Here is a 25,644-nt window from a genome sequence, read left to right as displayed (position 1 = left end):
CTGTTTCCCATGTGTAGTACTTTACATTTGTCAATGTTAAACTTCATTTGCCACCTCTCGGCCCATCTGCTCAACCTTTCCAGATCCTGTTGCAGCAGCATAGTGTCAGTAGTGTCCTTGACAACCCTGCCTGCCTTTGTATCGTCTGCAAACTTCGACATTAAGCTTGATATACCATCATCAATATCATTTATAAATACAGAAAACAATAATGGACCCAACACTGAGCCCTGAGGGACTCCACTAATAACATTAGTCCACGACGAGCAGTGTCCATTGATTACCACTCTGTCTTCTCCCCCTCAGCCACCCCTTTATCCACAGCAGCAATTTGCCTCCAATGTCACACTGCTCCAATTTGTGCAGCAGTCTTCCATGTGCAACAGTATCAAAAGCCTTTCTAAGATCCAAGTATATAATATCAAAGTTATTCCCTGCATCCAGTTCCTTTGTGACTGCATCATAGTATCCAATCAAATTGGTCAGGCAAGACTTCTCCTTAACAAAACCATGCTGTGTCTGAGCTATAACTGAAGTCTTGTCTAAATGATCCTGCAGTGCTTCTTTAACTAGTGCCTCCATTAATTTTCCTGGAACAGAAGTTAAACTCACAGGTCTATAATTACTTGTGTCAGCCTTTGATCCTCCTTTGTGAATTGGGGTCACATTTGCACATATCCAGTCTATGGGTACCTCCCCTGAGTCCAAGGAAGGTCTCATAATTATGGCTAAGGGTTTGCTTACTTCCTTTGCTGCCTCCTTTAATATAACTGGATAGATCCCATCCACCCCGGGTGCCTTTCTTGTGTTTATCTTCAACAATTTCTCCTCCACTTTACTCTCAGTTATTACAAGATTCTCTAGCTTACTGCTAGAGTTGAATACACCTCTGGCTTTCCCCTTGCTAAATAACTCATGTGTGGATGTGGATGCAAAATATTCATTTAGTTTGTTAGCTACCTGAGCAGGATCATCAACAGTTGACCCCTCGATATCAAATGGACCAATCTGATTCATCCCCTTCCTTCTAGAGTTTACATAAGTAAAGAACTCTTTGCTATTTTTCTTTGCATCCCTTGCCAAAGATTTCTCGTAATCTGCCTTCGCCTGCCTAACCTCCTTTGTAACTTGGTTACAGATCAACTTGTATCTATCATAGGCTTCTGTGTCATGTGTTAATTTGTATGTATCCCATGCATGTTTCTTCTCTGCCATATGCCTCATCAGTTCATCTGACATCCATTTAGGCCTAAACCTTGAACAATATTTCTTAATTGGTATGTAAAGCCTAGTAGCTTCCAAGATAAGTTCTTTGAATGCTTCCCATTTTGCATTTGCTGTTGGTAACATCATCAGTTGGTCCCACTGTATAGAATTTAAATACTGTCTCAGTCCATCGTAGTCGCCTTTACGAAAGCAATAACCCTTCCCTTTACCCCTAATGGCAGTTACCTCTGAGTAAATCCCACTTCAGCACACTGTGATCACTGCCACCTAGTGGTTCATTTATCTGCAGATTCTTAATGCATGAAGAATCACTGCTGATAATCAAATCAAGAGTATTCCTCCCTCTAGTTGCCTCCCGAACATGCTGATGTAGAAAACAATCATCCAATAAATCCACAAAAGCCTTGCTAGTGTGTGAGTGACCAACCCACAAATTCCAGTCAATATCTGGGAAATTAATCTCCCATTATAAGACTCTGATTTACTGGCCCACTCTATTTCCGTGTACAGTTTCTTATTATACTCATCAAAGTCATTAGGCCTATAGCACACTCCTACTCTCAATTTTGATCTCCCAGTGCTTATGTCACACCAAACTGACTCGACACTGCACTGTCCAGCGATGTCCACTGGTTTCACTTCCTTGGATTTTATGTATTTCTTAACTAATAGCATAACCCCTCCTCCCTTCCTATCCAGTCTGTCCTTTCTGTAGACATTGTACTCCCCAAATTCCAGTTCTGCATTCCTTATATCTGTGTGACACCACGTCTCTGATATCCCAACAATATCTGCCTTTGATGTTTTGAGCAATACCTCAAATTCATCAAATTTATTTGCTAAACTCCTAGCATTGGTGTACACGCAAGTATACATGCACCTATTTCTATTCTTAGCTACCCTAACACAACCTATGTGTTTACTTGTACCGCAATGACTCCCCTCAGTCTCTGAAATATCCTGCATCTTGTTTTTCAGGCTTCTGCTCATTCCAATAGAAGCAGTGCAAGAATCTCTTTCACCTCTGCCAGTGGCTACTGTTAATCTATTCGTCTTTGTCTCCCCCCAAGCTAGCAGTTTTCCGACCCACCTAACACTGCCTCGATAGCATCAGCAAATATTCTTGCACCCTTTCTATTTAAGTGTATCCCATCCCTGTAGAAGCACTCTCCTGTTATCCACACGTGATGACCGCCAGCACTCATTGCACTGCAATTCAGTACACTCTATAATAGAGTGTAAGTGCACTCCCCTCGTGCAATTCATAGTACTGTTATTGGTAGCTATGTGCAGTGCTTCAAGCCATGAGCACTGGCGGTAATCATGTGAATAGTCAACGATTTCAATATCCCGTCGAGGGTCAAGATTGTGCTGCTCAATCCAATAATGCTCTGTGACTGCGGAGTGTTCAAAATTAGCGGTTTGACCCCCTCATGGTCTTGATAGATGTGAGCTTCAGGCTCACGAATTTGTTAAATCTAAACCTCCCTGCATCAGTGAATTTATCTCTACCACCTACATCCCGTATTATCCTTGTGTATTGGAACGTCTTCTTAGGATTTTGTGTCTCAATCATATACGATGTGTGCATCTTTTGGGGAGGAAATTGCAGTCTATTTCTAAGGTGAAAACACCTGTTCCTCCTTTCCTACAGAGTGGTTCCGTATACCACATTATGTGTCCGGATTGTGAGGGGGTGTTATGTAGGCGAGTCTGGTGGAAGATAGAAAGACCAGGTTTCTGAGCATGTGGTGGCTCTGCAAACCGCTAATTTTGAATGCTCCGCAGTCGCCGAGCATTATTGGATTGAGGGGCACAATCTGGATACCCGGCAGAATATTAAAATCGTAGTCTATTCACGTGATTACCGCCAGTGCTCGGTGCTCGAAGCACTGAACATAGCTACCAATAATAGTACTATGAATTGCATGAGGTGAGTGCACTTACACCCTATTATAAAATGTACTGTATTGCAGTGCGATGAGCACTGGCGGTCATCATGTGTACATAATTCTGTTCTACCGACACCAGACTTGTGATACATGATCATGCCCTGCTGACTTTTGCTATTGTAATCATCAATATACAAGCTGATGAAGAGGCACTTCATCTCGAAAGCTTCTATGTATTTTAATGCTTTTATATTATATTTTAACGCTTTTATCTTATTTTATCTTTGTTTTATCTTATGTATATATCATTTATTTATTTTAACCAGTTAGTCAGTCATCGCAAGAAACTTGGATGATATACAACCCGACGTGCAAGGCCTGTTTTCTAATAAACTTCCATCTGTTGTTGTGGAAGTTGATATTTTAAATAAATTCAAAGAGGAACTGGACAAACGTTTAGAGGGAATGGATGTGTGAAACTTTTTTTTTTTTTTTTTTTGCTGATGCTATATAAGCTTGCTTTCTTATATCACATGCCTCTACTGGTACTACTATTTCATTCAGTGTTCTCATCCTGCTTGAAGTAATATAGTGGAATGGTCCATGGGCATAACATTGCCCATGGATTGCTTCTCCATATTTCTTTGGAGGTGTATTTCCAAAAAGTGATTGTACCACTTTAGGTTATCTCTTAATCTGCTTACTTGCAAACTTTGTTTGCAAGTAAGCAGATAAAGAGAAGGTTTCTTCAGTTTTATGGCAAGCGGAATTGCTTCATGTTGGGGTGGATGTCACTTTTGAATTTCAGGTGTCTTTGGTTTTGTTCTTTTATTTAGCTTTATGTAAATGAAGTTTTTTTAAAAGTAATATGGTTTCATTTTTTCTGAATGCTTTTTGGTATCAAGGTAGTTTCTTTCTGAAATATTAATATGCACATTTATTTTACATTATGTCTAGTGAATCCCAGAACAGAAATTTTACTTAGTTCATTAATTGATTTAACAAGTGTATGAGACTCTGAGAATTATTCGTAATTCTGCCTTTTTTGGCAGCATGTAAATCCAGCAGTCTGAAGAAAAGGAAAAACTTACCCACCCACAACTTGAATGACTGCTGGTAGCTGTGGAGTTTGGTACATTTGATAACACAATTTACTCAACCAAATTTGAGTTGAATAATCAGATTATGTTGTTAATTTGATAAAGTCCTATTGGACTAATTTCCTGGGTGATGTACTCCTACATTCAGATTTCAAGTTTGCAGATGTTTGCAGTGTTTAAAAATTCAGGAAAAATTCATTGTTGGAATGGGGGGGGGGTGGAGAGCAGGGACTAGAAGTTGGAGAAGTTAAGAGGTGAAGAGAACCATTGCTTTTGCAGAAGGTGAAATAATCTAAATTTGGCTCTCAAATGTTTGAGATAGTGAAAGGAAACGTTCTTAAATTTGAGTTTTATTTCGGTTTTCAGATGCTATTTTTCTGTACATTCCCTTAATAATTGCCAGATTATTACAACAAATATATGATTGAAACTTGATTAAGTATGTAACTATTTTGCAGTCTTGTATTTAATTAAACAAATCTATTTTTTTTTGGCAACTTGTAGGTGAACGAAGGATAAGGGTACACACTTTGAGTTTACCAGTAGTTTCTATCTTGACAGACATTTTAGGAAGTGCTGATCAACAAGCCATTATTGGTCTTGTTGCTAAAATGGGTAAGTAAATAATTTTATTTTAAAATTTTCTCATTAATAAAATATAGAAAAACACATATGCTGCATGAGTTTGAAGGTTTTATTTTCCTATTCCAGCATAGCAAACCTGATGTACACTCAAAATAAAATCTCAGAAATTTGCTTAAAAGTTGAAAGGCTCTAGGAAGCGTTCTATATAGAGAGTTAAATTTCACAAAATTAGTAAAAGTTGAACAACAATTAATATACCGTGGATTCTGGTTATTTGGGACACATTGGGACTAGTGCATTTTGGCCTGATTAAGCGGCTTTCCCAATTATGCGAAGTTTTACGTAAATAGTTAAAAATACAGTACCAATGTATACAGTATACATTGTATACAAAATACAGTATGGACTCTCCATAGTAAAGTACTGTTCACTATACGATATGCAGTAAGCACTGGTCATTGTGATAACGTTGTTGAATTGAATTTTAATTTTATTAAGCAACGATCGTAATAAGCGAAAAGAGGAGGAATATTATCGCATGCTATAAAAGTAAAGATATATTAAGCACAAATTTATGCTTTATTAGACCTTATCAATTAAAAAATTAAATAATACGTGAAAATCGGAAGAATGTTTCCACAGGTTAGCAAAATAAAAATAAATTTACTCTTTTGTGCATAGCTTAATTAATACGTACTGTAATATGCACACACTAACTAGTTGAGATGCCTCCACAGCCAGGTGGGCAGGAGCAGCACACGCTTCTTGATTAGACCGGGGTTCGAGCCCGTGACCACCAAAGACGGAGGATGCAGAAAGGTCAGGGAATGGCCACTGCATATCCCCCAAGCAATATGGCCCTAGTTGCTAATGCTCCTAAAAACCAAATAACTAAATAGTTGATATTGCTGTTCACTGACATTTGGTGGGGGGGGGGACAAATTTAAAACAGTAAAAAAAAGATAAGCAATCAGTAACAAAGAACATGGTATGCACAAATTTAAACTAACAAGATACGTGCAAGCTAGATAATGAGTAATAAGTTAAGAAGCTTAAAAAATAGGAATGAAGAGAAGATTCTGAAAATTTGTTTTTTTATATATAATTGAAGATTTCATGGAAGGGGAAACACATTTCGCTATAATAATGTAAAAATCCACAGAATTCCAGCTGTCGGTATTATCGCAAATTCAATAAGATCGAGTTTACTATACGTTTATAATAGATTGCACTAACAGAAGAGCCCTATAAACTGGAAACTGGTAATTGTTTTATGGGTTGTGACCTTCAGAAATCCGACCAGACCACGTGGTAAGGTTGGAGACAATCCTAGGGTAATCTTGATTGCTGCGATCTTCTGCCCTGATTAAACGACATGTTGTCCCGATTGAGTGAAAAAAAACTCTGGCTATTTTCTTGATTTGGTTCTGTTTAAGATTTATCCCCAAATAAATGGCTGCCCCGATTAACTAGTGTCCCAAATAACCGGAATCCACTATATTTATTTAATGTCTGTTCATTACCTGAATTTATGCAATAATGACACATTGTTTTCCAGCCGAATGATACCATTAACACTCAGAATTGTTTGATATGAGAAACATCTGTGTTTCTGTTGCTGTGTCATCTGTTACATTCATTATAGACACCTCTGCCCCTTGAAATTTTGGCCACTTGCCACATAATATATGCTGTGCATGATCCTTGAACTTCTTGCCCAGCATCCATCCTGGAAAATGACCATTTATAAATACTGTTTCCTGTCTTTCTGCCAAGTTTCCCTAAGAATCAAGTAATTTCATCCTGCTCCAGTTTATATAATAAAATTGATAAAATGTTCTGCATAACTTAGTATCGTTACTGCAAACAGACTGAATTTTGTAGTGTTCTGATTTAAGACAGATTCTTCTAAGAATCCAAAAATTATTATTACTCTTTGTATGAGTCAGAAACAATAAACAAGAGATTTAACCTGTGACTCCTTGCAAATAAAAATGTGTTAAGATAAGTAAGGTGTGACTGCTAAATAACAAGACTGCACATGCAGCCGCCACCACACCAAGTGCCTGTGAAACAAAGCACAATAATTGACCTTGAACCTTTCCCTAATTGTCTGCCAAGTCAAGTTCCCATCACTTTGTGTGTTTGCAGTTTTCTGGAAAAATGACAGACAAAAGAATCAAACAATGAATCAACCTCAAATTTTTAACAAAACTAAAGAAAACAAATGAAAGTTGGGTTATGTGAAGTTTATGGGGAAGATACTATGTCAAGAGTTTCCACTATATTTATTGTGAATGGCATAAAAGATTTTTAGAAGGAAAAGAATGTGGAAGACAACGAATGACCAAGCCTTTTGGTATCCCTGAAAACTGATGAAAATGTGAAATGGGTATGGACATTGATTAGAAGTGATTAATGTTTAAGCATTAAAATGGTTGCATCAGAACTCAGTATGAATAAAGAAACAAATTAAGTGAAAATTTAGGCATGAGAAAAGTGTGTGCCCTAAGATGGTGTCAGAAATTGAGTGAAGATCGAAGAATGAGAAGACTCCAAGTTTTTAAAGATGTTTTGAAAAAAATTGAAGAAGATCCAGACTTTCAGAGTATTGCAGTTACCTCTGATGAAAATTGACTGTTCCACTACAACCTAGAAATTAAAAGACAGTCAGTGCAATGGAAGACAAAACAATCCCTCAGACCAAAAAAACAAGAATGTTAAAATCAAAAATGAAAAACATGCTTCTTGTTTTCTATATTAAAGGAATTATTATAGCTGAATATGTCCCACTAAATCAGACTGTCAGTCAAAGATTCTACATTGAAGTTCTGACAAGGCTTCATGAAAAAATTTGAAGGAAGAGTCTGAACTATGGAAGGATGAGATCTGAATTATGGAAAGGATGTTTGGATGCCTTGGATGGAAGGATGTTTCCAGTACACAACGTAGTTTCTGGCCCAAAAACATCTCTCTCTCTCTCTCCACCTCTCCACCTAGCCCCATGTGACTTTTTTTCCTTTTCACTTAAGGGAACCCATTTTTAATCCAGTGAAGACATTCAGAAAACAACGACAAGTGTTAAAAGAGCTTACAGGAGATATCTTCTAGAAATATTTCTCTGCTTGGAAGAAACATATGGAACAATGTGTGCAAGCCCAAAGCAATTATTTTGAAGGGGATAACTTGTAAGGTACAAATTACTTCATTATATTTATTTTACTGCAACAGTCTTGTTATTTAATAGCCATGCCTTGTATATATCTAAAATCTTGCTAAGAGAAAGCACAAGGCCTGTGAGACAATAACGATAACTGAGTTTCAAATTACATTTTGAAATTACATTTCAAAATGTAACTAAGTTTCAAATTACATTTTGAAACAGTCATCATCTGTTCTTCATGTTTGTAATAATGACACTAAATTTTACTAACTACTTTTACAATCAGTTAATTTTACATAGCATAACTTTCAACTGCAATTTTGAGATTTCTGTTTAACTGCACTTCAGGTTTCTTCCAGAGTATACCCTTCAGCAGTTATGTGGGGTAGAAATGCCCCAATCCCAGTGATTTCTGCACATTTCATGCAAAAAAATTTATTTTTCTGACTTATCTGAGACCTTACTCATCTTTCAAGAAGATTTCAAAATTTATAGTGGCACCTATAAAATTTGTTTACCTGCAGTGACACTGTAACAAAGCGATTAAAAGTTTTGTCGGTTTCACGCGCTGTCTTTTAGAGACCCCATTATTTTGTGTTATCAGCAGCTAGTGACCTAAAAAAATTGATGTTAACTTAGCAAATGATATTAATGTAAAGAAATGTAGTAATGACTCAGCTATAATACAAAAGAACCAAAGTTAAAAGATGCCGGAGTTAATGTCACTGCACAATAAAATATTACATGGTAATTTAAAAGCAAGGATGCATTACAGAAGTGGGGTAATTACAGAGGTATAATACAAAAGTGCAATACACAAACTCCTATGGTGGAATGTAGGAGCTGAGAGGAGAACTCTATCATTCATCCTAAGTTATAAGTTTATTGATTATATAAGAAAGGTTGGGGAGGAGTGACATTAATCTCAAAATATCAAGTGATATTTTGAGTATCAGATTGAGTTGTGGAATAATTAAATAACAAAATATAGAGTTAAAAACTTAACAGAAAAGCATACAGAGAAATTATATATTAAGAAAAATAGAAACCAAAAACAACTGTTAACAGAAAAACTTGCCAGGAGAGCACAAAGGACTCTGACGGGATAAATGGGCCTGCTGTACTGGAATCCATAGGATTATAAATAATTAGGTGTCATCATCATCATCATCAGCCATTTTCAATCCACTGCAGGATGAAGGCCTCTCCAGCAACTTTCCAGTTCCTTCTGTTTTGAGCACTGGCCATCCATTTACTACTCAAAAACTCATGAATTTCATCTATCCATCTCCGCCTTTGTCTTCCAGGTTTTCTTCTAGCTCCTCTTGGGTACCATTCTGTTATTATCTTAGTCCATCTGTCATCATGTCTTCGAGCTATGTGTCCTGCCCAAGACCATTTTAGTTCTTTAGTTTTGATAAGAATGTCCTTTACTTGAGTTTGCTGCCTAATCCATGTGTTTCTCTTCTTATCTAACAGTCTGATTCCCAATATAATTCGTTCCATTCTTCGCTGTGTAGTTCTTAGCTTCTCTTCCATTCTTTTGGTGAGTGCCCAAGTTTCACTTCCATAAGTCATGGTGGGGAGTATGCATTGATTCATTATTTTACGTTTCAGACAAACTGGGATATTGCTCTTCAGTATGTGACTATATTTCCTGAATGCTATCCATCCAAAATTTATTCTTCTCTTGACTTCCAGCCATTTATCATTGTTATAGCTAATAACTTGTCCCAGATAAGTATATGATTCCACCTTTTCAATTACTGCTCCTTCAATCATTATTTCCCTTTCCGTGGCATACTTGTTCATCATTACTTTTGTTTTAGCCATATTCATCTTTAGTCCAAAATCCTTACTAACTGTGCATAACTGATTAAGATTTTCCTCTAATTCTTTGGGATCGTGGCTTATGACCACAATGTCATCTGCAAATCGTAAATGGTTTAGGTACTCTCCGTTCACATTGACTCCTTTCTGCGACCAGTCTAATCTTCTGAAAGCTTCCTCAAGGGCAGCAGTAAACAGCTTCGGAGATATTGTGTCTCCTTGTCGAACTCCTTTCTCGATTTTAAATTTGCTACTGTCTTTGTCTAGTCGAATAAAGGATGTAGCACTCTCATATATTTTCTTCAAAATCATAATATATGGGGTATCTATGCCTTGTCTTTCCAGTGCCCGAAACATTGCCTTATGCTGTATGGAGTCAAATGCCTTTTCATAATCCACAAATGCCAGGCATAATGGTGTTTTATATTCATTTGCTTTCTCCATTAGCTGTGATATTACGTGAAGGTGATCCATGGTTGAGAATCCTGTCCTAAAGCCAGCTTGCTCTTTCGGTTGATTCTCATCAAGTATTCTTTCTAATCTGTTAGTAATGACCCTTGTGAACAACTTGTAGATATGGGACAACAAGCTAATTGGTCTATAATTTCCAATTTCTGATTTATCTCCTTTCTTATGCAGCAAGACTATGATTGCATTATTCCACTGCTTAGGCATCACACCTTTTCTAATGCACTTTGTGAAGAGCCTTGCCAGTTTTTGTGTTATGTCTCTTCCTCCCAATTTTAACAACTCTACAGTAACTTCATCTTCCCCCGGGGCTTTCCGATTCTTCATTTTCTTCAATGCATGTTCTACCTCATCAGGAAGAATATCGGGTATGTTGTATGTGTTGCTACTTTGCAATCCATCTTCCCCACTGCTGGTATCATTCCCTTGCTCCTTGTATAATTCTCTATAGTAGTCTTCTGCTATTCGAATTATGCCTTCTCTGCTGTTTATAAGTACACCATCGCTATTCTTCAGTTTCAGTATCATTTGTCTTTCTGTATTACTGCTCATGGCTGCTGATTTAAATTAGGTGTATAACCAGTAAAATAAAATCTTTAATCGCAAATAGATACCTGTAGCTTTCGAGACAAACGTGCCTCTTTGTCAACAGAAAATGGAAACATTTAGAGATAAAATAATTATTCTAGTGGACACAGTTGTGCGAGGGCATGAGGCAGGTCATTCAATCATTAAACTGGTGTCCATTGTTGCTGCATGGACGCGTGTTGTTTCTCCAGCGCTTGTCTAGACATAAAACGGTTACCTCTAAGATGGGGTGTAGTCTCATGCCTTTGCAGCGGTTCATGGCTCTCGAATTACACAGTATATCGAGTGACTCTAACCAGAGGCGGTGGCGAAAGTGTCGGGAGTTGTCGATTACTTCATAGTCCTGCTTGGGATTGAGATCGTGGTGGGTGGACCAGAAGTGTTCCGCGACTGCAGACTGGTCGGTCTCAGCAAGGCAAATCATTCTGTCGTGTTCTGCAAGGCGGTCTTGAAGACATCTCGAAGCCTCTCCTATGTAGCAGTTGTCACGGTCTTTGCAGACTATGTGCTATATTACACTGCTGCGTAAGAGAGGGGTGGCCGTGGTCTTTACATTGGAAACTAGAGAAAGTAAGTTTCTACCAGGCAACTGCATGCATTTTATGCGCTATTTTCGGAGGATTTTTGAGATCTGGCCCGACATGCCTGGATAGTGGGGAATGTAGGCAGTAGGTACATTGTCCTGAGTACATTGTCAAGGCAGTCTTGGGTGAGCTGTGAGCTCCTGTGCTTGTAATAAGCACTTGTCTAATATGTGTGTTCAGTAGCCACAATTGATCAAGTCTGTCCTCACTCTAGAAATCTCGTTGCGCCTAGCTTCATCTGTGCTGGAATGGCTCCAAGCCATGGAGAATAGAGTGTGGGCTCTGACTGGCATAAAATTGACTGGGAGAGTTATGGCTGACTGTCTGAAGCAGTGGTGTCCAACCTTTTCCTGTACAGGGGCCATATTCAAAGTTGGAGTATTTGTTTCGTGGGCTGCACTGAGCGATTTGAGAAAAATAAGTGTGTTACATTTTCAGTGAAGTGTACTAGAAGTGTGCACACATACTTCTGCACAGCCACCAAGGTAAAACAGAAGGCGCACCATAATTGGAGTCCTGGAACATTTTGATAGCACCTCATATATACACACACTTTTGGTCTGGCATGCACATATTTGATACAAAATATAGATAAAAGAAACAGAATTCACGACACCAACTCATGGCTTCATAACTTCAACACTCACATATTCACCGCATGAGTGCCACAGTCTTTTATATTTGTTTATATCCGCTTATTTTAGTGTTGAATGTAGATGGTCCTTGAAATAATTAACAACATTTAAAATGCTGTTCTAGTTCACTTTCTGCACGGGCTGTGTAAAAATTATTTTTGCAGGCTGGATACGGTCCTTGGGCTATAGGTTGGACATCCAGAAACAATATTGGGGCCAAATACAAAGGTGTTGTAATTATAATCCTCCAAGGGATAATATGTAAGAAGGGATGAAACATAGTGACTGGTTGAAAAAATAACACCAGCAACAAAGGATGCATAGGACCATTTTATTCTGTATTGGCATAACTGTAGGATTTAAATTTATTTTTATTTTGTAAATAGTAATTTTTATTCTTAATCGTAACTCTATCTTTGTTCCCCCCCCTTCCCCCCAGGCCTAATGACAATGCTCAGTTGAGTTTTGAAATATCACCTCGTTGTTAAGTGCCTGTATTGTGTGGTGGTTATATTGTTCTCTTGTAATCATTCCAGTAAACATACTTATCATTTGCATGTGGTTTAATAGCATTTTTCTTTACATTAATGCCATTTGTACCTATCACTTTTTTAAAATAATTGATATAAACTTTTCAGCTAACTTTGCTTTACTTGCATGTTTGTTTATTATTGTAAACCTCCCATTCTAATAATTCAGTTAGAATGAGTGTGGTAGCTATATAACATTTGTCGATCATTTGTATGAATGTTTACATAAAATTTGGGCTATGGTTTTCATACCATAGCATGAACATTGTCCACCTTAATCATTTAGAGAAACTTACTTTTGCATTCACTTTTTTATTCTATTTAGTGATTGTAAAGGAGGATTCTTCATGAGAGAATAACATACAAAGCTCATAGCTGCCAACTCTCCAGATTGTCAGAATCTTTTTTTTTCTTAACACCTTCACTGTACTGGAGTTGATACCATAGAGTTTCTCTGCCATTTTGCAAAAACACTATTTTCTGTCTTTTTTTTAAAAAAAAAAGAAAAATGAAACTGTTTTAAAATTGAAATTTGCTGGTCTTCGTGGTTTCATTTAGCCAAAAAAGTGGGGCAAACTTTATTCTAAGTTTTAATTTCCAATTCAACACATACTTTATGATCTAGAAATGATACTCTACTTCTCAATTTAGAAAGCAATAAAGATTAATAAAAGAACTTTTTTTGTATAAAAAAAAAAAAAAAACTGACGTAATTAAAGATTTATTTTTGAAGAAAATAAATTATGCATTTTTAATTCCTGACTCATGTTGCTGTTAGTTTAGAAATAAAGCCAAAACACTGCCCTCCCCTACTAATAAATCAGTGAAGGCTGCCACCTTTATTAGTCAGAATTATAGAAGGCTAGCTAATGAAAGATAAGTACGGAGAGAGTCAGGAATGTCAACAAGTTTATAGAAAACTACTGTAAACTTTTCTATATATTTAAAAAAGTGTTATTGCAAATGTATTGTTGAGGTTATTTGTATGCTGATACAATTCAGTGAAATGTTACATCCTCAAACATTTAACACATTCGTAGTAGAAGTTGGCTGATTTTATGTATAAATATTGTAAATTGTGGACTTGATTTAATGGCCAGCTGAATTTCTATTATGAATTCCTAAGACCAAAACATGTCTCCTTGTGGCAGTCAAAAGCGTGCTAGCTTCAAACAGAATTCATAGGTAGCAAGTTGCCCAGTTTGGTTATTGGAAGTGCTAAGTTATGTTTATTTAATTTTAACTTAAATAAAATTTTATTTGGAGAACAAGTTTGCCTTCCAATAATGCGATTTAGAGAACAAGTTTTTTGAACAAAATTGAAACAAATCAATTTTTCCAATGTGAGAACCAGATGTAGTGGTCATTCGTCTGGGAATGGGTGCCTCTGTAGCCAGGTGGGAAGGAGCAGCAGTGCGTACCACACGATTCTTGATTAGACTGGGGTTCGAGCCCGTCACCACCAAATACGGAGGATATGGAAAGGTCAGGGAATGACCACCGCATATCCTGGAGCAGTATGGCCTTAGTTGCTAATGCTCCTAAATAGCAAACAAACAAACATCGTCTGGGAACTGACGAGTGCACAAGTAAGCATAAAACTAGTTATTCGGGTAATTCTTGGCATTTTAATAACTTTTCATAGCTGACTCAGAGAATATTCGACCCAATGAAAATAAAAAAAAAATATAATAATAATAACTGAATTCAGATCTTTTTCTGATGAAGCTTTGAAAATACTCTTAAAAGCCAAGCCTCAACAGTGGTGGCATCGTTATAAACAAGATATTGGCTCAATATTTCTGAAGAGGAAAGGGCACAAAGTCTGCTAGAGCAATGGTTCCCAAACTACCGAGATGTATGGACATTATATAATAATAACTGTTTATCATCATTTTGCTATACATAGAACAAATAATTCGACCAGTTCCAGAGGGTTTGTTTTGCTGACCACCATGCGTAACAGGATATTTTTGAACTTTTGTGCAGGGAAAACCCTGCTATTATGTTGGGTGTAATTTTTCGACACTTTCACTCTTTAGGAATCCCTGCTGTTGACTTGCTAGTCAAAAAAAAAATTGAAATCCCTGTATTTTGTTGAGAAATCCCCATGTTACATTCTGTGCTATTGAACTTGTAGAAAAATCTAGATTTCAAAGTTTTATTACTATTGGATAGCACACCAGACCATCCAAAAGATTTATGTCATCCAAACGTTGAAGTTATGTTCCTACTACCACAGTTGTACTAGGTTAATATAACTTCTTTCATTCAGCCATCAAGATCAAGGCATTATATCCACCCTTAAAACTCATTACATCAGAAAATCATTACAATGGATTTTGGAAAAAATTTATTCTGAATCTATTGAAGTAATGGAGGAATGGAAACATTTTTAAATTGTGGACTATCAGAATCATAGCTTTATCGCTGAAAGAAGTAAAACCGTCAGGTTAAATGTGTGTGGAAAAATGTACGATCAGAGTCAGTTCATTTAGGAAATGTGGTCGAACCGGCAGAAAATGGAATTGGTGCAATAATAGAACTCGCTGCTTTGGTAATAGGTGAAGGTTTTGATGTATGGCTACTGAAGCCCTCGTGGGTAGCACAGTTGCTAGAATCTCCCTCTTCCCCACACTGGGTGGAAAAGACCCGAGTTTGAATCCGTCTATGACGGGAGGAATTTTAATGGGTCTTTTTTTCACCACGTGGCTGAATTGCTCAGGCATGGGCAGTGTGGATTTTCTCTAGGAAACTGGTTTTTTATTCCAGCAAAACAGAAAATCGACCTCAGGACTTGCGCAATTTATAAACAATATACACAGAGTAACATGGCCTTAGTTGCCGATGCTCCTAAAAAAAATAAAAAAAGATATGATTACTGAAGATGTTCAAGAATTACTGGTAGAAAGAGAGGCTGGCGAAGCGGATTTGGTGGAAATGGCATCGGAGGTAAAACCAAATCAATTCAGAAGATGATAGCGCAGATAAATTCTAAATGTCTAAATTTTACACTGTTAGCTTTTGGAACGTAACCCCCCTTTATGTAAATTTTCTTAGTCCCATATAACACGGCTTTGCACAACACGACATTTTATAGGAACCTAACTACTGTGTTATACAAGGGTCACCTGTATCTGTATTTTAATATAAAATGTGTATCTTGTCAAATTTAATTCTAGTAGTTGGTACTTTAAATCGTTCTGCTTTTTCCAAAAAAAAAAAAAAAAAAAATCTGTTTTTCCCCCTACTTAAAAATACCCAGTCTTCAGCTTTTTGAAAGTCAAAAGTTGGCAGCAATGTAAGCTCTGCAGACCACTTTTAAGCTGCTCCTCATAGGGTTAATGTTTAGTGCTCTTCATCTGTAGTTCTATATCTTTCTTTAAATGTGGCCTCCAAACCTGGATAGTCTTATAGAGAGGAGTAATAAAAATCCTCTCTTCTCTGCTTGTAAAAATTCTCATAATTTATAGAGCAGTGACCTTTTGCTGTCTATTTACACTGCATAATAAACTTTCTGCATTGGAATTCCCAAATCTTTCTCATCCTAACCTCCTTTAATTGCCTCCCCCCCCTCCCCCAGTCTGTAAGCTACTCCTAGGTTTGTTTCTTAAATGCATTTAAGTAAAGTTAAACATTAACTGTCATTTTTCAAACTTTACTTGCAATTGGTCCAAATCCTTCCAAAGCAACATAGCCTAGTTTCAAATGATAACTCTCCCAACCAAGTTTTCAGTAGAATTTGGCAGCTTCATCTGTATTTGTTCAGTATCATTCATTAAAATAAAGCGGGGGAAGTTTGATCTTGATCCCTGAGGGATGTCACTTACTACTCCAGCCCATTCTTAGGAGTACCCATTTATGATCACTCTGTCTCCTTTCCTTCAACCAATTCCTAGTTCACTGATGGATCTTCTCTGTTATCCTGAATTGTCCTAATTTGCGCAATAACACATCATGGGGCACCATATCAAGTGCCTTTTTAAAATCCAGATATATAATTTTAAAGTTTTCGTGCTTCAAACTGTGTTTTAACCATGTCATAGTAACTTACTAGATTTGTTTTCTTTCAAGATGGTGGATCAAAATAGAACTATCCTATTCAGGGTAGATACACTTTTAGCCACAGTACACAAGGAAGCACTAAGCTTTGCTGAAGTAGAGTAATTATTTTTATAGGAGTGTGTGTGTGCATGTATGTATGTGTACACAAATCTTCAATAAAGACCAAGCTTTATGCTGAGCTTTTTATTGAAGTCACTTTCATAAGTTATGTTAAGGCGCCTCGGTAGCCATGTGGGAAGGAGCAGCAGTGCGTAGCACACGCTTCTTGATTAGACCGGGGTTCGAGCCCGTCACCACCAAATACGGAGGATGCGGAAAGGTCAAGGAATGACCACCGCATATTCTCGGAGCAATATGGCCTTAGTTGCTAATGCTCCTAATAATAATAATAATAATAATAATAATAAGTTATGTTCAACTTTGAGTTGTCAAGGGTATCACTAGCAGTTGCCTACCAGCCCACTGAAGAAAAGGTAAAGACCTTTGCTTTTTTAATTTGCTTTACTGTACATCACAAATAAGTTTGCAAACATTATATTGAAGTGTTTGTTTTTTAAGCCTTTGTAAGTTAAATGTGTGCTTAGATTTTGAGGCTTGTAAGTGTTGAGAGAATTTAACAAAGTTACTTATTAATGATGTTACTTGTTTTCATGTAGCTGTAGATCGTAGTATGACTTCATCATTAAGTGATGCTAGAGATGCCCTTATCAATGTTTGCTTAGATATTTTGGGCACTTTCAAACAGACTTTGCCATCAACACAGACTGCAGGTGCTTTAATGGTTCCCTTTTCCACAAGGTTGATACCACTTTTTATTCTCGCCTTGTTAAAACATGTAAGTACTCTAAATAAGCCTATTATAATTAACACTTGGAAAGTTATATGCAAGTAGTTTTTAATTAATTTTCTTCCCCTGATTTCTATATAATTTCAATAAATTTTACTGTTGTAATGAGTTACAATTATGCCTTCCATTTTATTTGTTACTAATTGTAAATAAAGCTGTGAAGCATCATTGCAGTTTTGTATAACAGTGAACTCTGTAATCTTTGTGAGATAATTAAATGAGACTATGTAATATGCTATTATGTGATGGGAAGGCTAGTGACTATTCAAAGTGTTCCTAATATTTTGCACCTTCAGTGTAGATCCAGCATAATGTGCTTGCCTAGTGGTCATAATTAGGACAAAATCTGTAGGTCCCCGATACTCAGGAGTTTTGAGTCCCACCTATTGTAGCAGTGCCTCCGTAGCCAGGTGCACAGGAGCAGCAGTGCATAGCACACACTTCTTGATCAGATTGGGGCTCGAGCCTGTGACCACCAAATACGGAGGATGCGGAAAGGTCAGGAAATGACCACCACATATCCTCGGAGCAATATGGCCTTAGTTGCTAATGCTCCTAAAAACCAAATAACAACAGCAACAACCTATTGCAGCTTAGAGTGCGTTGTGATAAAATTGAGTAATCATTTAATTAATTACTCAACTCCGCTTAAACCCTTTCTTATTTCTACTTCTTAAACTAATTCTACTGCTTGCTGGGTGAATGAGAATGTTTGGCAGAGAGAAGGAGACATCTTAAAAACTCAACATTATTTATTAACAACCACATAAACATACAATACATTTTCACCACACATAGTTCTAATATAGATTCTATCTATTGGTTATTAATCTAATAAAACATAGTTCATACATTTACTGTAGTATTTTGTGTTCAACATAACCATTGTTAGTGATTCTAGTTAATGCATTTGAAACCACCCTGTTCCCTGACATTATCATAAGGATATTTAAATATAAGAACAACAGTATATACTAAGTTGACAAATATGAGGAAACACGATTCTGGGCATATATCCTCTCTTAAAATAGCCGTCATTATTACTTCAACTTAATACCCTTAACCATCTGTTCTTTGACCCATTTATCAGGTTACAAGTATACCAAAAATGAGAAACATAACATACACTAGCTTTACAAAATATTAAGGCACAGGACATTAGAAATGTAAACCTCTCTTTATGATATTTATTTTAATGCAAAGTTTTATATAAAACTCCATATCTAAGCTATTTGATCAATGCAAACATGAAAACGTTTAAGACATATCATAGAAACACTTTAGCACTTAACATTAATATACGCATGTTTGGATCAGCTAGGGTGAAACCATTTTCTGACTAGATCAGTATTGACCTTGCATGCAAGAGCTTCCATACTTATAAAATATGTTATCAATTACCAGCCTATGGTACGCTGTTTCACTAGAAATCAGCTATCGAACTCCCTTTGCCTCATGGGCAGTCTTGGGTGATCCCTCCAACAGTTGAACCATGGCACGTTCTGGTCAGAATGCCGACTATCAAGTCCTCATTTTCATGGTCATTCTTTTTCACCGACATACTACCAAACACTGTTTACAGAATACTTGCTTCTAATTGGCTGCTGAGAAGAGAAATTCACGCTTATGACATTTGGTATTCAGAATGTGCAACAAAAGCATATCTTCTCTTCACCCTTTCCTTTTTGGACATAGTCACATTATAGAGTACATATGTGTGAGGTTGCTTTTACTTAGGCCAAAAAGTATTTCATGTGAGAGACCTGGTATCTTCTGCCCTGCTCCTACTGTGTTCACAGAGTAAGACCTATCCATGTTTATACTTTTAATGACGGCTCCTGACTCGTGAGCAGAATCCACTGTTCTCTGATTACATCTACAGGCCTTCTCCAACCATTCTCTATTGCTCAGTTACAGTGGGAATTTTGCAATCTTTGTTGTCCAACATAGTAAATGGCATTAAATCCTTGTAAATGGCATTAGTAAATCCTTGTAAATGGCATTAAATGTGTAAAGCTGAGGGCTGTTAGTAAATGGTATTGAAAAATACCCAAGGTTACAGAAGTATGTTAATTTAGTAATTAATTTGCCTTAATTAAAATTAAAGACTAGTAGCATAAATTCCCATTTTAACAACTACACTTTTATCATGTGGTACATTTAAATATTTTATTGTTGAAATGCTATAATTAATACTTAAATAAATTATTTCAATCTGTCGTCATATAATAGTGTAGTCTCAATTAATTAATTATCTCACAGTGATGAACAATCGTGTAGATCACTTCTTCCAATTGAACTGTAACCTGTTAGAATTTTTGCTTAAATAATGCATAGAAAATTATAAGCAATTAACTCCATGACCTGACAAAGTTCATTTCATCAGTTCATTTTTTTTTTTTTTTTTTTTTTTTGATTTGGTAGTTGTTGGCGCATCGGCTTCTGTGGCCATATTGCACCTCCCAAGGTTTTTGCAGTACTTTGATCCAAGCCCGAGGCGGGAATCGAACCCGCGACCTTTGGGTTGCCGGGCAGGTACTTTACCCACTCGGCTAGCCCGGTCGGCCATCAGTTCATGACTAATGCTTTGATTTGTTTGTGGGTATTCTGAAGAATCATTTTGTGAATAGTTATTAATTTATACCCATTAGCTAATATTTTATTCCTTTAAGATTTGTCATTTATGAAGATATTGTTTGTTCCCCTTATTTTTCATGTTAATGACCAAAGCATTCTTTTCTCACTGGATCTGTTTGTGTTCTAATCATGAACGTAGTAATGTAATAACATCATAACTGAAAGAGGTGGAATTTGAGGGGAAAAAAGCTAGAGAGAAAGATTGTGTGAGTTTTGTACCGTATAACTACATAGTAATATTGAAAAGTAATCGTTATTAATCTGCTTTAGGAATTTAAGTCTGCATGTTTGCAAATTTAAGAATGAAGTAACTTTAATAAATTTTAAAGCATTATTTTTTTATTTCTCTGTTTGCAGTGGAAAGACAGATGGCAATCTGTTGAAGAGGTTATATTATTTTACTATAGTCCTCTTGTTTTAAGAAAATCACTCAAATGCTAAAGAGTTTTTGCTCTATCATTGACAGCTTCATGTTTATGAATAAAATGAACATAAGGTCTTTCATTTTATGTTCTTCCTATGTATGAGCATGGAGAATCATCTTTATTTTAAAGTTAATAAAGAACAATGGTGGTTACTACAGAAGTTGGAAACAGTGATGAAAGAAAATCAGTTTTTGGAATCATTAATGAAATATTAGTTTCATAACACGGATGAAAGAACTGATCTAAAGTGTAATTCCTTTATGTAGCAGCGTAATATATTCTGGTGTTAGCATGTGCATGAAGTGATATGCTATTTTTCAAAATTTTCCATCTGTTAAGTAATTTATCATTAGCTATTAGTGGTAGCTAGCATTAGAGATGAGCAATAGATTTTAATGAGTATTTAGAAATGGAAAATTAAGTGGCAAACCACCTACCAGAGCAAAGATCCAGCAACCTCTATCTCTTCCATCATGTAGTATGATTGATGTTACGATAGGCATAATGGCAAGATCCAATCATCTTCACATTTTGAGGTTACAGCTCTTAAACAGTGCTCACAGGCTGGCTGTTAAATAGTCCACTGGACTGAACCCCTTAGTAACCTTCTAGGAGGCATTCGGATCACTGCTGTATAATCTTGCTGCCTCTACTCTGCCACATAGTGATGACTGGAGGGAGTCAGAGTAGTGTGTATGCAGAGGATACTGTTGAGGCCCTGTCATGTCAAGGAGCTGAGCAAATTCTTGATGTGTGTATAACATATCCACATGTCTCAATATTTTGTACATGTCCCTTCCCCTCAACTTTTAATTTATCTACTGAATGCACCATGAATAGTCAAACTAATAGAACAAACTTATATGCAAAAATATCTAAACTTTCAAAACACTATTGTACATTTCACAAATGCATATGGTCTCCATTCCAATCTCAGTTATTTCCATTTACAGACTGCCAAGTCCCACTTACTTTTTCTGACAGAATCCCAGTTGTGGTTGCCTCAGCCACTGCTAATCTTAATTGTCCTGATTATTCACTGCATGTTTCCTTTAACTTAAAAGGTAGTACTTGTGCATATTCTGCTTTCACATTCCCTGTCAAAGATGTAGTAATTTTGAACTCTTATTTTCGATATTCCCTGGCTTAAAATGTCTCTACCCCCATTCTGTTAAATTCACTGTTGCCTCTATTGTTCTGTGAACTCAGTTAATCATTTGGAACTCTGACTTCCTTTCTCCGAAACTTGACTTTCTCCATTAACAGTGAGGTAATTTTCCTTCGTGATTTTAATGTTCTGAACTCCATCTGACTTCAGTTTTCTAGTCACATGGACCCAGCCAGTCAAAATGTTGAGGCTTTTGCAATTACTAATTCAAAAATGCCTCGGCATCTTGACATTACAGATTGTTGATTTACCTACCAGAATACCAGACAATCCTAACCACACACCCACCACTCTTGAACATTTTTTTTTTTTTTTTTTTTTTATCGCAAACAACCCTTAAAAATATATGGTTGAGGTTAGTGGCCTTCTAGGACCTCAGATCACAACTTGGTAAAGGTTTCTTCTGCAATGGAACCTTTCTCTCATGGCCATTTTCTGCCTTATGTTATTTGATATTACAAGAATACAAATTGGGATGGTCTGTGAGATTTCTATTTTTGTTTTCCTTGGTTGGATTACTGTTTTAAATCTTGTAATATCAGTGCTTGCTCTTATCATGTCAGTGAAATTATTCTTGTAAGGATGGAATTCTTTATTCTGCACTCACCTTAAAATCTTGCCGTTTATCTAAACCTTGGTTTTCCAGTAAGTGTGCTAAGGATGTTTAAGATAAGAGTGTTGTGTATTGCAATTGACTCTTTTGTCCAAATCTCCAGGTTCATTTTCTTCCAACACTAAGACTCACAATAATTGCAAACCATCATTCCAAACTAGATTTTTGAACAGGCTAAGAGTAGAAAACTTCCTTCTTGTTCAGGCTGTAGCTACTTGCAACAACTTCACCCATCTGTACTTCCACTTCTGTTAAAACGTGATGGTTTTGTTGCATCCTTGGCAAAAGTAAGCTTGCTTACTAGCCATCCTACTTTTCTTTTAACTATTGTATTGACTAACTTGGTAAACCACCTCCTGCCATTCCCAGTACACTCCACTGAATGTGTACTCTGGTCTTCTGACAACTTTTTGACAAAAGGACGTCAGAAGAATTTTGAACAATGTTGATACTAAGAAAGCTCCAGATCCTGTTGGTATTTCTCACCTGTTCTCAAAACCTGTGCTCCTGAGCTTACTCCTGATCTGTGTTGCCTTTTTACACTTTTTTATTTCAGTTCCTAAAATGGATGACAAATCACTCCCATCCTTTTATCATCCCATTGCACTCACTTCTACTCTTTCTGAAGTAGTGGGGAAATCCATTAACTGCCAACTCCTAAATTATCTAGAAACCTTCCATCCTTCCATCTGATCAATGATCACCAGTATGGATTCCATCAGTGTCCATCGACTGATGATTATTGACTTATGTTTATCCATCTTTGGAGAACCAACTTTTCTTCCTCAATTATCCCTTTAACTTCCATTTTCTGGAACAACCTTCTTTCACATCTGTTTCTTGAAAATTGCAAGTCTATTGAAATTCAACTCTAGTGTCTACAAGCATTTTTTGTCTTCTCAGTCTTATCACTTAATACCTATGAATGGTATTAAGTGATATAGTTTCTAATGCTTTTCATTTTTGGCAGTATAGTTAAAATCCACTCAGATTATCCACTATATTTATTTATTTAAAGAGAACAAAATGTATGATATCAGTTTTTTCAAATATATGCTGCAAACCTAACTTTTGAAACAGTTTTACACCTGTGTTGACTATGGGAACTCCAGGTAGGAAGGTCATGCAAGAACAGCGAAGTTAACTTTTTGCATGCTCAAAAAAACTTCTTGCTTCTTGTATAGTAATAACAGTGCATCCTTCACTAAGAACCAGAGTTTACTTATTAGTGTTTGCTGCATGAATTTCTGTTACTCTGTACATAATTTTTTTTGTTTGAGTACAGCATGTGTGTGCATGTCCATCAGAATGCATGCGGGTGTTTTTTGTATATACATTGCGACTGGATGTAAGTTGCATTAAAGTTTTGCTAAGTGGTAGGGAAACAGCTTTATTGAAGTTTCCAGTATTAACTACATATTTAAAGCACCTTACACTATACAAAGCAAGAGTAAGTATCAACAGTATGAAATCCTCTTTGGCTTTTTGATGATAATAAAAGGGTGGTTCAATAAGTAATGCACTATAAGCTGTAATATCTTTATCTGAGATATTGTAACCATACTTCACATCCATGAAACACAATCTTTCAACGTGAAAATCTTGGATCACTCAATCTAAGAAACACCACACTTGCTGCATTTTCTCTAGTGTTCTTTCCAGGCACTGAATGCACTTTGGTAAAACAAAAAAAAAAAAAAAAAAAATGGGGTGAGGCATTATGCTCCACCGAACCTGGGCAGTATTTGACAGTGTCATTTATGCTGTGTGTGGCCTTGTATTATCCTGATGAAACTTGATGTCCTGCCGATTTAGTTCAGGTCTTGTTTTGAGAGCTAAATTAAGATTTTACAGGAACAAGCAGTATCTTTCTTTGTTGATGGTTGTTACGCTTTCCAAGAAATAGAATAAAAATGATTGCCATTTTCATCTCAGAAGGTGGCCATAAGATTTTTCAATGATTTGGAAAGTTTTGGCTTCTTGTTTATAGGTGATGTTGGGTGTGCCCATTTCACGGATTGTCGTTTGGTTTGTTGGTCATAATGAAAGAGTCATGTTTCATCACTGTTAGGCACCAAACCTCTCCAGATGTGCAAAGATCTTTCCTCACAGCCATAATTTTTTTTGTGATCAGCTTAGGCACCCACTGAGAGCTGATTTTTTCTGTATCCCAGTCTGCTGATGGTGATCGAAACACTTCCCTTTGACATTTTCGTAGCACCTGTTACTTGTCTGCTGGTTATGCACCTATCATTTTGAATGATCTGACCAATGAGACCTTCATTTTCAGTTTGTGACAGATATTGGTCTTCTGACTAATCAGTTGTTTAGTTTGTCTTTGACATTGAAATAACCTTCCCGAAATTTTGAGGCACCTCTGGACATTACTTCAATTAATTTTCTGGGCCCCATAGACTGCCAGAGTTTTCAGTGGATAGATGCGACTGACTGATTAATTACCTGATTTGAACAGGAACTCCATCACTTACTGTTGCATTATCCCTCCATATCTTCAGATCTAAAAACACCAGAAAAATGATATTAAGTATGTTAATGGGTAATTAAGAGTGCAACGAGTGTTCATCATAACTTCCCCCTTCCTTATGCTTGCACATGTGTGAGTAATTGTGCATTACTTATTGAACTGCCCTTTTACATTAAAACAGTACATAAAACTCCCCTGTACATAATTATTTGGTAATGCTAGTTTGGAACTAGGTTTGATTCCATCTGTATTGCCAATATTATTGGGGGGGGGGGGGAGTCATGTTATTCTGTTACTTTGTGAATGAAGTAAAATGTAGCAAGCTTACCACATTTCACTTCCACTTAAAATAGCAAAATAACTTTTTAAAATTTACAACAGAGGTCCAAAAAGCATGTATAATATGAAAATAAAGCCATAAATTTGTAATCACAAACAAATTAATAAACATTTGTAATTAATGACAAGCAGAAACAAACCAACCATAATAAATAAGAGCATAATACAAACTTAAACACCAGTGATAACAGTGGCTCACTAACCTTGATACTGAGGAAACATACATGTAGTAGTAGTGGCATGTGATGCAAGTGTATGAGCTTATGCAGCATCAGCAAAAAAAAAAAAAAAAAAAAAAAAATTTACAAAACAAATCCCACTAAATGTTTGTCCAGTTCCTCCTTAAATTTATTTAACCTATCAACTTCCACAACGACAGATGGAAGTTTGTTCTAGCAATTAACCACCCGCTGGCTAAAGGCAAATTTCCACACAATCTATTCTACGCCTGTCTTTCTTTAAT

At 36.5% G+C, this 25,644-nt stretch overlaps 1 protein-coding gene across 2 annotated transcripts in view; it reads left to right on the top strand.

The window, feature by feature from the left end:
• The window catches only part of Sec24AB (Protein transport protein Sec24AB), a 298,277-nt gene that overhangs the window by 238,725 nt on the left and 33,908 nt on the right, over nucleotides 1-25,644 (top strand). For both annotated transcript variants that reach the window (XM_090378021.1, XM_090378020.1), the window contains 2 exons: nucleotides 4,724-4,834; nucleotides 17,324-17,502. In XM_090378021.1, the coding sequence (XP_090234147.1) occupies nucleotides 4,724-4,834; nucleotides 17,324-17,502 (290 nt within the window). The remainder of the gene's footprint in view (nucleotides 1-4,723; nucleotides 4,835-17,323; nucleotides 17,503-25,644) is intronic.

The sequence above is a fragment of the Mastigoproctus giganteus genome, chromosome 7 (assembly GCF_048544385.1).
Source record: "Mastigoproctus giganteus isolate SK-2022 chromosome 7, ASM4854438v1, whole genome shotgun sequence".
Taxonomy (NCBI): Eukaryota; Metazoa; Arthropoda; class Arachnida; order Uropygi; family Thelyphonidae; genus Mastigoproctus; species Mastigoproctus giganteus.
The sequence above is the reverse complement of the archived record's forward strand: the minus strand, read 5'-3'. Positions and strand labels throughout refer to the sequence as shown.